The sequence below is a fragment of the Lissotriton vulgaris genome, chromosome 2_1 (assembly GCF_964263255.1).
Source record: "Lissotriton vulgaris chromosome 2_1, aLisVul1.2, whole genome shotgun sequence".
NCBI lineage: Eukaryota > Metazoa > Chordata > Amphibia > Caudata > Salamandridae > Lissotriton > Lissotriton vulgaris.
The window spans coordinates 1,886,146,017-1,886,160,188 of record NC_141687.1 but is presented as its reverse complement, the minus strand read 5'-3'; the positions used below and the strand labels follow the sequence as shown (position 1 = coordinate 1,886,160,188).

Below are 14,172 nucleotides of genomic sequence, written 5' to 3'. Positions count from 1 at the left end.
GCGAACGTTTGCGGATTGCGAATTTACCGAAAATCCGCAAAATCCGCGAGCGGAACGGATTTTCCGCCCATGTTTATCGAGGATGAACCCCAGATTGCGTGCATGGTCGGTGGGTGTTGGTGCTGGTCCCAGTGCGGTCGGCCACAAGGAGTCATCCCAGGCCGAGGGGGTGGAGCCGAGGATGAGGACTTCTGTCTTGTCCGAGTTTAGTTTCAGACAGCTGTTCTTCATCCACTCGGCGATGGCTTTTATTCCTTTGTGAAGGTTAGTTTTGGTGGTGCGGGGGTCCTTGGTGAGCTGGGTGTCGTCAGCATAGGAGATGATGTTGAGGTCGTGCAGTCGGGCGACGTGGGCGAGTGGTGCCATGTAGATGTTAAACAACGTCGGGCTGAGGGATGAGCCTTGGGGTACGCCGCAGTTGATCTCGGTGGCTTATCCATGGCTTCCGAGCAGAAAGGCGGGAGGTGGACACTCTGGGTTCTGCCGGAGAGGAAAGAGGTGGTCTAGTCTAGAGCCTTGTCTCGAATCCCAGCGTTGTGGAGACGTGTGTGTAGGGTGCAGTGGCAGATAGTGTTGAAGGCAGCTGACAGGTCCAGGAGGATGAGGGCCGCGGTCTCGCCGTTGTCCAGCAGATTCCCGATGTCGTTGATGGCAGCAATGAGGGCAGTGTCGGTGCTGTGGTTGCTGCAAAACCTGGACTGGGATGTGTCCGAGATGGTGTTCTCCTCGAGGTAGGGGGTCAGTTGTCTTTTGACGGATATCTCAATGACCTTCGCCGGGAATGGGAGCAGAGAGATGGGTCGGAGATTTTTGATGTCCTTAGGGTCGGCCTGGTGTTTCTTGAGTAACGCATTGATCTTGTCGTGCTTTCAGCTCTCTGGGAAGGTAGCTGCCTCAAAGGAGATGTTGATGGCTTTCTGGAGATGGGTTGCGATGGTGGCGCTGGCTTTGTTGAAGATGTGGTGTAGGCAGGGGTCTGGTGGAGAGCCGGAGTGAATGGTGTTCATGATTTTGATGGTGTCGTCGTCGTTTCTGATGGTCCAGGAGAGCAGGGGATCAGTGCCGATGTTGGTCGTGGAAGTATCAGTGGCGGTTGGGGTGGTCGAGATGATGAAGCTGCCGTGGATGTCTGCGATCTTCCGATGGAAGAAGGTGGCAAGGGAGTCACACAGTTTTTGCGATGGTGGGATGTCATTGATGTTGGAGCTGGGGTTGGAAAGTTCCTTCACAATGTTGAAGAGCTCTCAGTCCAGTGGAGTTCGGTGGTGTGGCTGAAGGCGACATGGGTGCTTGAGGAGAAGATGTTAATGTTATGTTAATGTTAATGTTAATGTTAATGTTAAAAATGATTTATAAAGCGCACGCACACCGGATGGTTTAATGGCGCTATAAAGGCTCAGAGATTTTTAACGGACAGCTTTAGTTATGCTGTAGTTATAGGCTTGCGCAAATAGCCACGTTTTAAGAGATTTCCTAAATTGCGTTAGCTCAGTACAGGAACGGATCTCCAATGGGAAAGTGTTCCACAGTCTGGGAGCAAGAGTGGCAAATCTACAGACGCCCTGACGAACTCGCCTGAATACAGGGATGGTAAGAAGTGAGAGGAGAGCAGAGCGGAGGTTCCGGGACGGGGAGTGTCTGGATATTAAGGTGTTAATTAATTTGGGGTTGTTACCATGCAAAGATTTAACGATGAGGCAGCCCACCTTAAAGGCACAGAGTTGAGGGATTGTGAGCCAGTGAAGTGTCCTCAGCAAAGGGGTGGCAGACTGCCATCTGGGTTGATGCAAGATCAATCTGGCCGCCTGGTTTTGGGCCATTTGTAACCGTTTAAAGAGATAGATAGGCATGCCCAAGTATACAGAGTTTGCATGGTCCAGGAGTGACAATACAGTGGGGACCACCACTTGGATCAGGGCTTCCTGTGTGAAGAACCAATGTATCTTTTTGATCTTCCTTATTTGAAAGAAACATTTGGAGATGACGGTGCCAACCTGGGTTTTTAGTGACAGATCATGGTTGAGGGTAACTCCTAATGTTTTGGCCGAGTGGGAGGGGGAGGGAGAGGGCCCTAACTCTGAAGGCCAATAATGAGGACCCCAAAATTTAAGGCTGTCCCCAGTAAGAACAAGTTCTGTCTTCCCAGGGTTTAACTTAAGGTGGTTCTGGTCCATCCACTGCTGGATATGTAACATAGTGGCCTGAAATTCGGTGATGGAACTGTGGGAGTTATCAATTAAGAAAACTAGTTGTAGATCATCTGCATAGTTAAAAACTGTCACATTCCTGTCTTTAAGGGACTGGATTAAGGGGAGGATGTAAAGATTGAACAGATGGGGAGAAAGAGTAGAACCTTGTGGTGTGGCCATAAAGTGGCCTAGGCCGACGGCCTGGAATCGATCCTCCAGGTAGGAGGAGAGCCAACACGCTGCTGTACCCAAGATGCCGGCTTGTTGGACACGGTCGACCAAAGTAGCATTGTCGACCGTGTCAAAGGCACAGAGGTCCAAAAGGACCAGTGCTTGAGGGGAGCGTTTATCGGCACCGTCACGGAGAGTGTCCAGGACAGCCAAGATGACAGTTTCAGTAGAATGGGCTGGCCAGAAACCTGCCTGATAGGAATTGAGATATTTAGATTCTTCCAGGAAGGCTGACAGGCATTTGGCTACGTGAGCCTCTAGCACTTTTGCTAAGAACGGGAGTAGGGAGATGGGACGATAATTAGGTAGAAATGTAGGATCAGCACCGGGTTTCATCAGAAGAGGGACCACAGTGGCTTTTTTAAATGCTTTAGGAACTTGACCGGTAGTGAGTAGCTCGTTCAGTAGTGTCAGTGCTGGGTCTGGATAGACTGATAAACAGTCCTTATGTATGTGGGGTGGGCAGCAGTCAGAAGGAGCTTCAGATTTGACTTTTACGAGGAGCTCCTGAAGAGTCTCTGTGCTAAGGGGGGGGGGAACAGCTGGGGTTGCATTTGTTACTATGTGTATTGGTAGCGGGTGACATGGGGAGGTGCAGAGGAATGCTTGCTTTGATGGTAATGATTTTTTCAATAAAGTAATCATTTAGAGAATTACAGAGAGCTTGACAGGGCATGACTTTTGTAAGAACCCTGTCTGGGTTGGACAGTTTGTTCATGATAACACAGATTTCTTTGGAGCTTTTGTTAGAGTTAAGAATGCGTGATGAAAAATGAGCAGCTTTCGCTGCAATGATAGTCTTCATGTATTCTTTCCAAGCTGATATGTACAGCAGTTTCTTACCAGGGGAGTATTCCTGTCACCACTGCCTCTCTAGTTGGCATAAGGACAGTTTCTGGGTTTTAAGTTCAGAAGAGAACCATCTCTAGGCGTCGGCACGTCGGGCTAATTTGATTTTCCTAAGAGGTGCGTGCTTGTTACTTGCCTCAAGAAGCCATTGGGAGAGGTTCCCTCAGTGTCGTTAATGTAATTTCCCGGAGATGGGGTGGTGTTGGTCAAGGTGTCAAGAAAGTCTTTTTTATTGATGACATTCCATTTCCTGGCATAGCCATGTTCTGATTTTATGAGGAGTCGGCAGTGTGATAATGAGTTTTAGAAGATGATGGTCACTCCAGACGTAAGGGTCAATTGTAGGGGTTGAAGTGGTCATGCCATTAGTCCACACTTGATCTAGGATGTGCCCCTTCACATGGGTGGGAGAGGAGGCTTGCTGTGTAAAAATTAAATTAGTAAGGAGATCAGACAGCTCAGCCGATTGAGGCCCTTCAAGGGGATCATTGTACCAGTAGTTAAGATCACCTATGAGGAGGACCTTAGCGTGATCGGTGGCGAGTTTTGCCATCTGCTCGCTAAGTAAGAGGGGAAAGCGAGCCATCTGATAAGGAGGCCTATAAACTAATACACAGACAAAAGTGTCCATGGTGGAATCTAGTTGGATTACTATGTTGTCCGCCTCATTGAGAGTGAGAGAGGGCAGGGTTCTGAACCTGAAGTTGGTATTGATAATGGCTGCGACCCCTCCTCCCATTTTACCTGATGAGCGGTTGGCATATATAATGTAATAGTTAGAGGGTAAGCTGCTAGGGGCGGAGTCTTCAGTAAGCCACGTTTCTGTCAACAGCAACAAATCAGGTGTGTCAGTGAGCAAGAGAAGAAGAATATCAAGTTGGTGTTTGACGAGGGAGCGTGTGTTAAGGTAGTAGACTGATAGAGGCCTGGGCTGGGGTTTAACCAGGTGAGGAGAACCCTGTTCAAAGGTGGTAGAGATCTGTATTTCAGGGAAATCACACCTTTCAGAAAGGATTCCTTGCTCCGCAAGAGAGACCTGTTTTTCACGAGCAAGATATGAAAGGGGGGAATGTATCAATTATAGGGTGTCCGAGGAGTAAGTAATAGCTCGGGCATACTGCCTGGGCCCTGGGTGCGGATGGGCGCAGACGGGCGCACAAGAGCTTGCCTTTGGCGCGCCTTCGACGCGCCACCGGCGCATCCGCTGCGCTTCCGCGCTGCTGGCTGCATGTGACTCCGGCCCCCGCCCACAGCTCTGCCCTCTCACCACCTGATTGGCTGTTGCAGGGGGAGTCACTTGGGCAGCAGGGAGCCGGAACAGCCGACTTACGCGCAAGGTAATAGCTTATAATAATTTTAAAAACACAGAAAACACAGTGAAAAGATTCTAGCAGTGTGATTTTTCTTGTAAAAGTTTAAAATTCAGCTTTTTGGCAGCCTAAGCGATCCAAACATTAGAGCCTAATGGCGATCTTCCGCGCTTCTGGCTGCATTTGACTCCGGTCCCCGCCCACAGCTCCGCCCTCTCACCACCTGATTGGCTGTTGCAGGGGGAGGGGGTCAAGCTTGTGGCTAGCAGAATGGGTGGGTGTTGTGATGAGCTGTCTGAGTCCGAAATTGGCGAAGTTGTCAATCAAGGTGGTGGAGTTGGTGTTGTTGTTGTTCTCGAGGTGGAAGTTCAGGTCCCTGAGGAGGATGTAGTCTGTGGAGGCGTGGGCCTGTGTGCTGACGAAGTCGGCGATGGAGTCGCTGAACTGTGGCCAAGGTCCAGGGGGTCTGTAGACGTGGGTTCCTCTGAGGGTGGTGCTGAGATCGATGTGGATCTGAAAGTGCAGGTGTTCGGCGCTGCTGAGGGTGTCATTGGGTCTCGTCAAGATTCTGAGAGTGTTCCTGTGGACAATAACGATTCCTCCTCCAGTTCCATTGGTGCGGTCCCTGCTGGTGATCTTGTATCGGTCGGGGATGGCTATGGCGATGTCGGGTGCCGAGGAGGGGTTCATCCAGGTCTCCGTCAGGAAGGCGACGTCTGGTGAGGTGGAGTCCAGTAGGTCCCAGAGTTCAACGACAAGTTTGCGGGCAGAGCAGGTGTTGAGAAGGATGCAGCTGAGGTGGTTGAGTTCTTTCACGGTGTGTTGATTGGCAGATTGGATTCTGGTGAAGCTGCAGTTCTGGCAGGTGAAGGGTCCCTGGGTGTGCTTCGGGGCGGCCCGGAAGCAGGTGTGCGATCGTCCCGTGTCGAGTGCGAGGAGGGTGTTGGCATCGTAGCAGAGCCGGGCGTTGTGACATTCGCGGGGGCCAGGGGTTCTGGCGCTGGGCGATGTCCAAGCGTGGACGGGTGCAGAAGGGCTTGCCTTAGGCGTGCCAGCCATATAAGGGGGTTTGGGTGAGAGGAGCAGCTGGGAGGCAAATGGACGAGTAGGGGGGCGGGCCCACAGGGGATGCAGTGGCGGGAAAAGAGCGGGAGGGGGTACAGAAGAAAAGGGGGATGGGAGGAAACGGTGCAACTAAGGCAACAAGGCAAATAAGGAAAGCTAAAAAAACAGGAAGCTTCATAGTATACAATTAGGCACAATTTAACAGTAAGGCACAGTATACAGAGAAGAACACAGGGGCGGCGAATGGGAGGGTGGGTTAGCAGGGCCACCGAGGGCGAAATGGCGGGAGAAGAGCAGGAGGAGGGGTACAAAGGGAAAAAAGGGGGATGAGGAGCGGAACAATTGAGGCAGTTAGGAAGGCAAAGCACAGAGTGCTGAAAAGAAAATAATAAGGCACAATTCAACAGCAGGACAAAATTAGCAGATAAGAACCCTGGGGCGGCAAACTTAGAGCAGCGAGCTTGGGAGGCACAGACACACAGGTGGTGCTGTGCGGCGTCGGGGGCGACGAACTTACAGCAGCAAGCTTGGGAGGCACTGACACACAGGTGGTGGTGTGCGGCGTGGGGGGCGACCTAACCTGCAAGCAGGGTCATGGGTTGTTTGCCCATCTTCACTAATGCGATACATGAAATGTAAGTTCTACGGAGGACTTTAAGCTGTAAGAAACAAAAACGGGATCTGATTGCCACTTCTCTATCGGAGGATAGTGCGTCAGGACAATCTTCCTCTTGCATATCTATGTCTCTTTCCCACTTTTTCCACATATTTTTAAGCAAATCAGGGGCATTATTTACTAGCTGTTGCTATGTTAACAAGATTGCCTTTTGGGTTATGTGTCGCACAAACCACTTTGAACCTTGGTGAGTATCTCTTTCGTATTAAAGAACGAGCATGTTTGCAAACATGAAGAATAAAAATAAAACCTCTAGTGCAAAATTAGACACATCAAAAAAAGTTTGTTATTTTTTACAAACAGTTATTAGAAACGGTTCAATACAAGATAGTTTAAAAGAAATTAAATAATCTGCACTAGCTCGGTTGTGTAGAAACATGCAGAAAGATTATGGCTTTCCTCTAACTACCTAAGGAGTGCAAAACATAAGCATGTTCTATCTGTTTATCAATGTAAGTTAAAACAAAATAGAGCAGAAGAAAGAAAAGCAATATTACGCTTTTCTTATTTTAAAATAGCTGCTTCAATTATGCTGTGTGATCTGGCCTGGCTTTCACCTGGTTGCCTACTATTACTTTATAATAGTCAAGTTCTAACATCTTTTCTTTATAATCGGCAACTGGGTGTGTCACAAGTCACTGATTATAAAGAAATTATAGACTTCCATTTATACAGGCATTACAGAATCGATGTTGGAGAAAGTATCATAATAGCATTATAATTGTATGTCATATGCATGAGAAATAGCTTCACAACTTGTTCTACTTCCTTAAGCAGGATAGAGCCTCTACTTGCACTTCCATACAATTACAAATTGCCATTGCCATATATATCTAACTGTATGTTGTTAGAAATGTCAGCCTTAGATAGGTTGGTCTTCCCCCAAACATTTTGCTTTCCTCCTCCATTTTACTAATCTTGTTTATGAATCTGTGCAATTACCCCGCTAACCAGTACTAAAGTGCTTGTGTGCTCTCCTCTAAACATGGCAGCATTGGCTTATACCAAATTGACATATTTAATATATCTATAAGTCCCTAGTAAACTGGAAAAACATGAGCCCGAGGCCTGTAAATTAAATGCTACTAGTGGGTCAGCAGCACTTATTGTGCCACCCACTTAAGTAGTCCTTTAAACGTCTCAGGCCTGCCATTGCAGCCTGTTTGTGTGCAATTTGAACCTACCATTTGGAACTGGCAAAAAAGTGTTTGCATGGCCCAAACCTTCCTTTTTAATACATATAAGTCTCCCATAGGGTAGGTCCAGGAGAGCCCATAGGGCAGTGTGCAATGTATTTAAAAGTTGGACATATGCTTTTAAGTTTTACACGTCATGGTAGTGTAAAAACTCTTTAATTCGTTTTTCACTAATATAAGGCCTACCTCTCCAATAGGATAACATTGGAGTTACCTTATTACATTCTATAAGTGTAATTTCAAATGGTAATAGGTATTTAGTTCATGTTTGTGTCTCTGGGATCAAAATTTTAAATTCTAACTTATGATGAAGTCAGATTTTGAATAGTAATTCTGACAATTGCACGTTTAGAAAGATTTCATTTTTTAGCCTTATCCTCATTTATGAGGTTTTGGTGTAGGGCAGCACCACAAGGAATCTTGCTGCACTTTCCTGCATCAAAAGTAAAGGGCAGGAATGTGCTGTATCTATGAGATATGGTGCATTCTTCTACTTTTCCCCAGCGCTGTCACACAATGAGCTGCCAGACGCCAACGCAGGCACCCTTGTGCCCTGGTGGAAGAGTGTCTGCATTGTAGGGGCGATGGTTTTTGTGCGGAAGGGGCCTCTTCCTATTCAAAAACAATCACAAGAAGTGTTTCATCTTTCTATGTGTGCAGCAGAAAAAACAAGGAGAAATAAGGATATTTCTCCTTGTTGTACCTCCCTAACACCACCCCTGGCAATTACAATTCCTTGTAAATCTGGGAATGCTTCAGATTCCATGGGTGTTGCATGGGAACACACACAGTAGCACCTATGGAATGCCTCTTTCCGGCAGTGTTCTGCATGAAAGGGGTGCATATTACAAAGCCATGTAAAGCCACCCAAAGTGGCTTTGCGTGGTCTTGTAAATATGCTTATGCATATTGCGCAACTGGAGAATCAAAAAATGTATGCTACTGCGGCACAAAGTGCCTCTAGGTGCCCCATAAATGAGGCCCTGTGTTGTATAGCCTGATTCTGGTCACATGACAGGGCATAGATAACAGTTGAGCTTTGTATATTCCTCATAGACAGGCACACACAATAGGGAGCTTAGGTGGGCCTGGATGGGCCATCATTAGCAGGATGTGAATGAGGAGCTGGGCACACCTTCACTTACACTTCAATAGACTGTGTCCTGCCTCCACACAAAGGGCTGTATACCCCCTGTAGTTAGTCTGGAGCCAGGGCAGGGAGGGCAGGGTGCATGGGGACTTCAAAGTGGAACATCACCAAGCTTCTCCTTAACCTCAAAGGCCCTTCTGGGTATAAATATTGGACCTCTGACACCAACCCTTAAGTACACTTCTAGACCTGTAGCTATTCTGCCAGGAAGAAAGACTGTTGTGCTGCTGAAGGATTGCCACTCTGCTGAACTGCTCCCTGCCCTGCTTTGCTACTGCTTTGTTGTGCTGACCTGCTGCCTGCTGCCCTCGTGCCTGGGTGACAAGAACTAGAACTGCATCTCTTGAATCCAGAACCCCAGAGTTATTCCACAGGCTAGTTGGTTGGCCTCCTGACTTGACTCTAAAAGGCAGAAGGCTCCAACAACCTTGCACCTGGAGTCTGTCATCCGTGAGTCTACCATGCCAAGTGGTGCCACACCAGTTCTGGACACTTGGAGCTGGGCCTTAGGTGCTTTTTCAGCCTCTCTGGAACGGAGGCATTTCCTCTGCTGTGCAGCACAACCCCGAGCAGACCTGAACCGTCAATACTGCTGCTTGGATTGGACCCATCGCATAGGCTCACATGGCCACCACAGTCCACATCACCTTTGGAACAGCCACAGTATGACACATCTTGGGGCAGACCCTTGTTCCCTCATCAACAGCAGCCTCTGCAATGACTCCTGACTCTGCATCGCAGCCTTGTAGCTCCTTGGAAGGAACACATCTCCTAGACTCAAGCAACATATCCCTGACTCGGATTTCACATTGCAAGCGCTCTTCGATGGGATCTTCGATGACGACTTAACAGAACCTTGCCACATATCAGAACCAATGCATCGCTACAGCTGCGTGATGCATCTTCGATGCGGATCTTCACAACACTCCAAAAACCTGGATTGAAGGTACTTTGTTCTGCTGGCATAACTTGGTCCTTGTTAGGCTAGCTGAACCTCATAATTGGCCTGAACTTGTGACATTGTCTTGTCCGGCGCGAGCAGATATCTATAGTTGGTGCTTTATGCCTTTTGGAGCTATATTTGCAAAAACCTTTAAAATGTAATATCTCTGGTTCTACTCACTGAATGTTGCTCTATTTTTCTAACCTGGTGTGGGATCTTTTTTGTGGTGTTTTTACTGTTTTACTGGTTGAAGTGTTGCACAATTACTTTATACATTGCCTCTAAATTCAGCCTGACTGCTCTATGACAAGCTACTAGTGGGTTGAGCACAGGTTAATATTTGGTTGCCTTGTGCCTTACCCTGACAAGAATTGTGGTTGGTGTTTGATCAGGATTCACATTCCTGTCAACCAATAACTCAATTTCTTACATAAGCACTCACCACAAGTGATAAGAGAAAGGAACTTTCTGCAAATGATAGTACTCCTAGGTAAAAAAACAGCATGACAATTGCAGACACCATAAGCTTAATTACAAATAGTGTGCATTCATAACCAAAACATGATAATAAGATACAAAGGAATTGCAAAATCCATTTGAATGAGAATATTAGCAAATTGCATGAAAAACACCACGACAAACTGTAAACATTGTTCACAAGCTAGTCAGTGTCAGCAGAGTAGCATTCCACCGTCCTCTAAGCGCTTCAGCTTCTCACCATGGGTAGTAAGTGCTATATACAAACAGATACCACACCATGCACCTCTGTAGAATTACTGCTGATAGCTCAAAAACACAGGGTTGCAAGTCTTGCCCAGAGTAAAACATTAGCTAATATATTTCCTTCTGAGAGGGGATCAAGAGAGGAATGACCGCTGTGACCTTCAATATGCTTCCCGCTATCCTGACCATGCATTATGCAGTCAATGAATTTTCAGCACTGTTCAGAACCAGATCTAATGTTATGCCGTGGCAGATGACAAATAACTCCTTTGTTTTTTTTCATACAGATTCCTTGACCTCACCCCGTCCCTCCAGCCCCCCTTGAGCTTGATCTTCTATTCGATTGCACAGTCAAGCTAAAAACAGGATCTAATATTCATAGAAATTTGTTTACCTCACTGCGGAGAGGGGTGATCCTATCAGGTCAGGGTTAAAACACATCAGAACGAGCTGGGGAAGCTTGCATTTCAACTGCCTGTGATGTACCTTGCCTGTAAGTAATACAAAGAGCTTCATTAGAGTCATAATCAGCTCTCTCACCTTTGAGACCTAATGTAATCATGTATTTCAAATGCACATCGAAGATAGAGCCGGCAATATGGGCAGAAAGAAAAAAAAACACAAGAGCCACCATCTCGTCATCTAAATGGGGATGTAAGCAGCTGCAGCCAGCATTGTTTAATTTTCCTCCCAAAATTCAAATTAAAGTTTTTACTTTGGTAGCTCGGGAAGAGAAAAATCAAGGCTTTGCGAGTAGGGCGAAGAGAGCTCCAGTCCCCACGAAAGGGATTAAGAAGCAGAGCCCAGAGTGGAAGAGGAAATGAGGATATGACAGAGGCCACCTCCAGTTCAAACAGAATTAGGCCCGCAGAAGGCAAGCGAAATCCCACTGGTGACAGGTGCCACCTTCTGGGTCATTCTACCACTCTGCCTCCTGCCACTTTTTATAACGAGAGCAGATAAAGGAGGGCTCTTTCTTCGAGGCTGAAGGGGCCGGGGAAATAATGCAAAGGGAAGGGAGACAGGCTGGCTTTAGGGACTTGGCATGATACTACACGCATCAGTGCAGCGCCTGCCAGCGCTGGAAGCCGCTTCTCTCCACAAAGCGGCACAGAAGCATGCAGAATGAAGATTATTGGTCACATTCATCCCTCTGTCCTTCCCCTTGTGTCTTTAAAGTTTTTATTTTGCACAGTTATGAGGAGCTTTGCGGCCAGCCAATGAAGCAGTTACAAAGCGCCTGAAATGGACTCCAAGATGTAAGAAAACAATCAAACAGACAGGTGGTGAGAGTGGTACAGAAAGGGGAATTAGAAATATTTTATGTGAGAGCCCATAAAAATAATTCTTTTTTTAACCTTTCCAGCCACAGTAGTTTACAAGGGGTGGCATGGAGCTGAGCAAGAGCATCAGAATGTCTTGAATAGTAAAATTTTTAATTGTATTGCATAAATGTGAACATTCATAAAAAATGTAACGGCATTTTGAAAGACTTTAGAGGATAACATTTGAGGGCTTGTCTAGCAGTTGCCTGGAGGATCTCCATGGATTAAAGCTACTGTATGGGCACATTTGTGTATATATTGCAATGATTCTGAATGCCAGAGACGTTGTCCCTAAGGATCTAAGTGGTAGAGGAGCAACTGAAGACAACACAATTGAACCCCCCAGTGCAAATTCATTTTCAGACAGGTACACCATGGAAAAGGCCACACATCCTGCACTAAGAAATCGTCCACATGGAATCAGTGAGGATACCTGTAAACACTGGACCAAAAGATTAGAAAAGCAGAAAAAACACAAACATTTTGCAAATCCATAACCACAGTAGAAAGTTGCAGTTTGGCTGAGCCATGTGGCAGCCACAAGAATATTAATAACAAAATAAGCATTGCAGAATAGTGTTGCACATACCATTGTTAAATATAGAAATGTGCTAGTTCTACAAGAGACTCCAGTCAACTGCATACATTAATATTACACACAAGACCGTCTCAACAACACAGATGCCTAGCCCCTACCTAAGAGGAAGAAATCCATGGCACTCCATATGTAGCCTGATTGCAACTTGCTAGAATGTTGGCAGATTAAGACAGAGTGGAAAACCAGTGACTGAAAAACACTAGGTGTGCCCCTGAATATTGAGTGCAAAATATTGAAACTGAAATTTTGATTGGTAATTATAGATTTGCTATGCCTAACTACAGATATATGTACCTTGATGACATATAAAAACCTTCAAGCTATGTAGATGAATAGTTAGGAATACTAAATATATACTACCTCTGTATCCACTTACCTTTGGCAGTTTTTGTCTTCAATATTTTGACCACAATATTCTTATATGACGGTTTTTTAATGTTCTATATTCAATAGTACAATCACAGCAGTAGTAGCACAGGAGAACTGGAATAATGCACAGGGACCTAAGCAAAGCTTTTGTCTCTGAACGTCCTAGAACGGTTGTGGATACTATGAATATTATCTATTGATCACAAGGTGTTCTGCATGTGTGTTTACACTTTAAATATCAACTTTTGTGTCCCTTTGAAGTTGTTAAGAGATAAGAAGATTGAAAATATGAATCCATTTTCATAATAAAGAAGAAAACAGTTTTGAAGTGTTAGAAATGGGATCTATGGTTGGCTAAGGCTTGCCCCAAAGCCAGGCAGAGACCACCACTCTAGTCAGGGCAAGGGACTTACACGCCAAAGATAACCCCTGCTCACCCCCTTGGTAGCTTAGCACGAGCAGTTAGGCTTATCCTGGAGCCATGTATAAAGCATTTGCGCACGCAAACAGCAACAACATCCCAGGCACACTACAAAAGAAACTCCACACAAGGTTATATCAAAAATAGCCTTTGTATTCTCAAACCACATTAGAATAGTAAACGCATAATATACATGGTGCCACCTGGCCCTGGGTCCTATCTACAAGGGAATTATTTACACATGACAGGGCCCACTGGACCACTGTCAGAACCATCACATCTCACTCCTAACTTCACAAGACATGCCCCAAAAGAACTGTGCGCCTAAACGGTGCAGCTGGCACTAATTGCTGAGCAGCTGTAAATGAGGAAAGGGCCCAGGCACTCAATGCCCTTTGAATAGATAGGTCGAAAAGTTGCAGCTGCCCGCGCTGGTGCAGCACAGCTGGGAATAGAACAAATGAGCCATGGCACAACTGTGCCTTCTGCCCTCTGCCCCTTGCTGGGGCTCTTAACACAATATTGCCCCTTTTGGAGCCACACGGGGCTCTAAAATAATTATGCCCAAGGGTTGGAGCCACGCATGGGCTCTGAAAATAATCATGCCCCATCGTTGCTGCTGACCCCTGCAAATTGGGGCAGCTGGAGAATAATGACCAATATGGGGCAGCACGGGTCCACGGGACCTCGGGACCCCCACGGGGGCTCTTTAAACAAATATTGCCACGTTGGAGCGGCCCGCTGCAAAAACAAGGCCTCTCAGGATCTGGTGTTGGAGCGGCCCGCTATCAAACGGGGCATCTCTGACCTGGTGCCTCTGCCAGACACTATTTAATGTGAGCCCCACTCACCTGGGCTCTTCTCTGGCGAGGATCTCCGGCATCTGGGGAAGGCCTGTGGGGCTACCATCCTCTCACGGGAGCCTCGCTCGGCCTCTGCTACCTTCCCTCTTCACCCGGGCCTCCAGCAGCTCAAGGGAGCACCGCTGGGACCTGAGCCGACGACTTCCCTATGGCAGCTCCGTAGGGCGCGAGCTTCCTGCGGAAGACCAAAGTCCCAACCCACGACAGGCATTTGAGGGGTGCAACAGGGTGTCAAAGTGACACCCTGCCACCCTTCAATGTTTT

The 14,172-nt window shown here is 46.9% G+C and overlaps 1 protein-coding gene across 1 annotated transcript in view; it reads right to left on the bottom strand.

The window, feature by feature from the left end:
- LOC147733472 (uncharacterized) overlaps positions 1–13,954 on the bottom strand; it is a 40,082-nt gene extending 26,128 nt beyond the window's left edge. Inside the window, exon 1 of the mRNA XM_086956547.1 lies at positions 13,897–13,954. Within this exon, the coding sequence (XP_086812673.1) occupies positions 13,897–13,954 (58 nt within the window). The remainder of the gene's footprint in view (positions 1–13,896) is intronic.
- Positions 13,955–14,172: the final 218 nt, after the last annotated feature.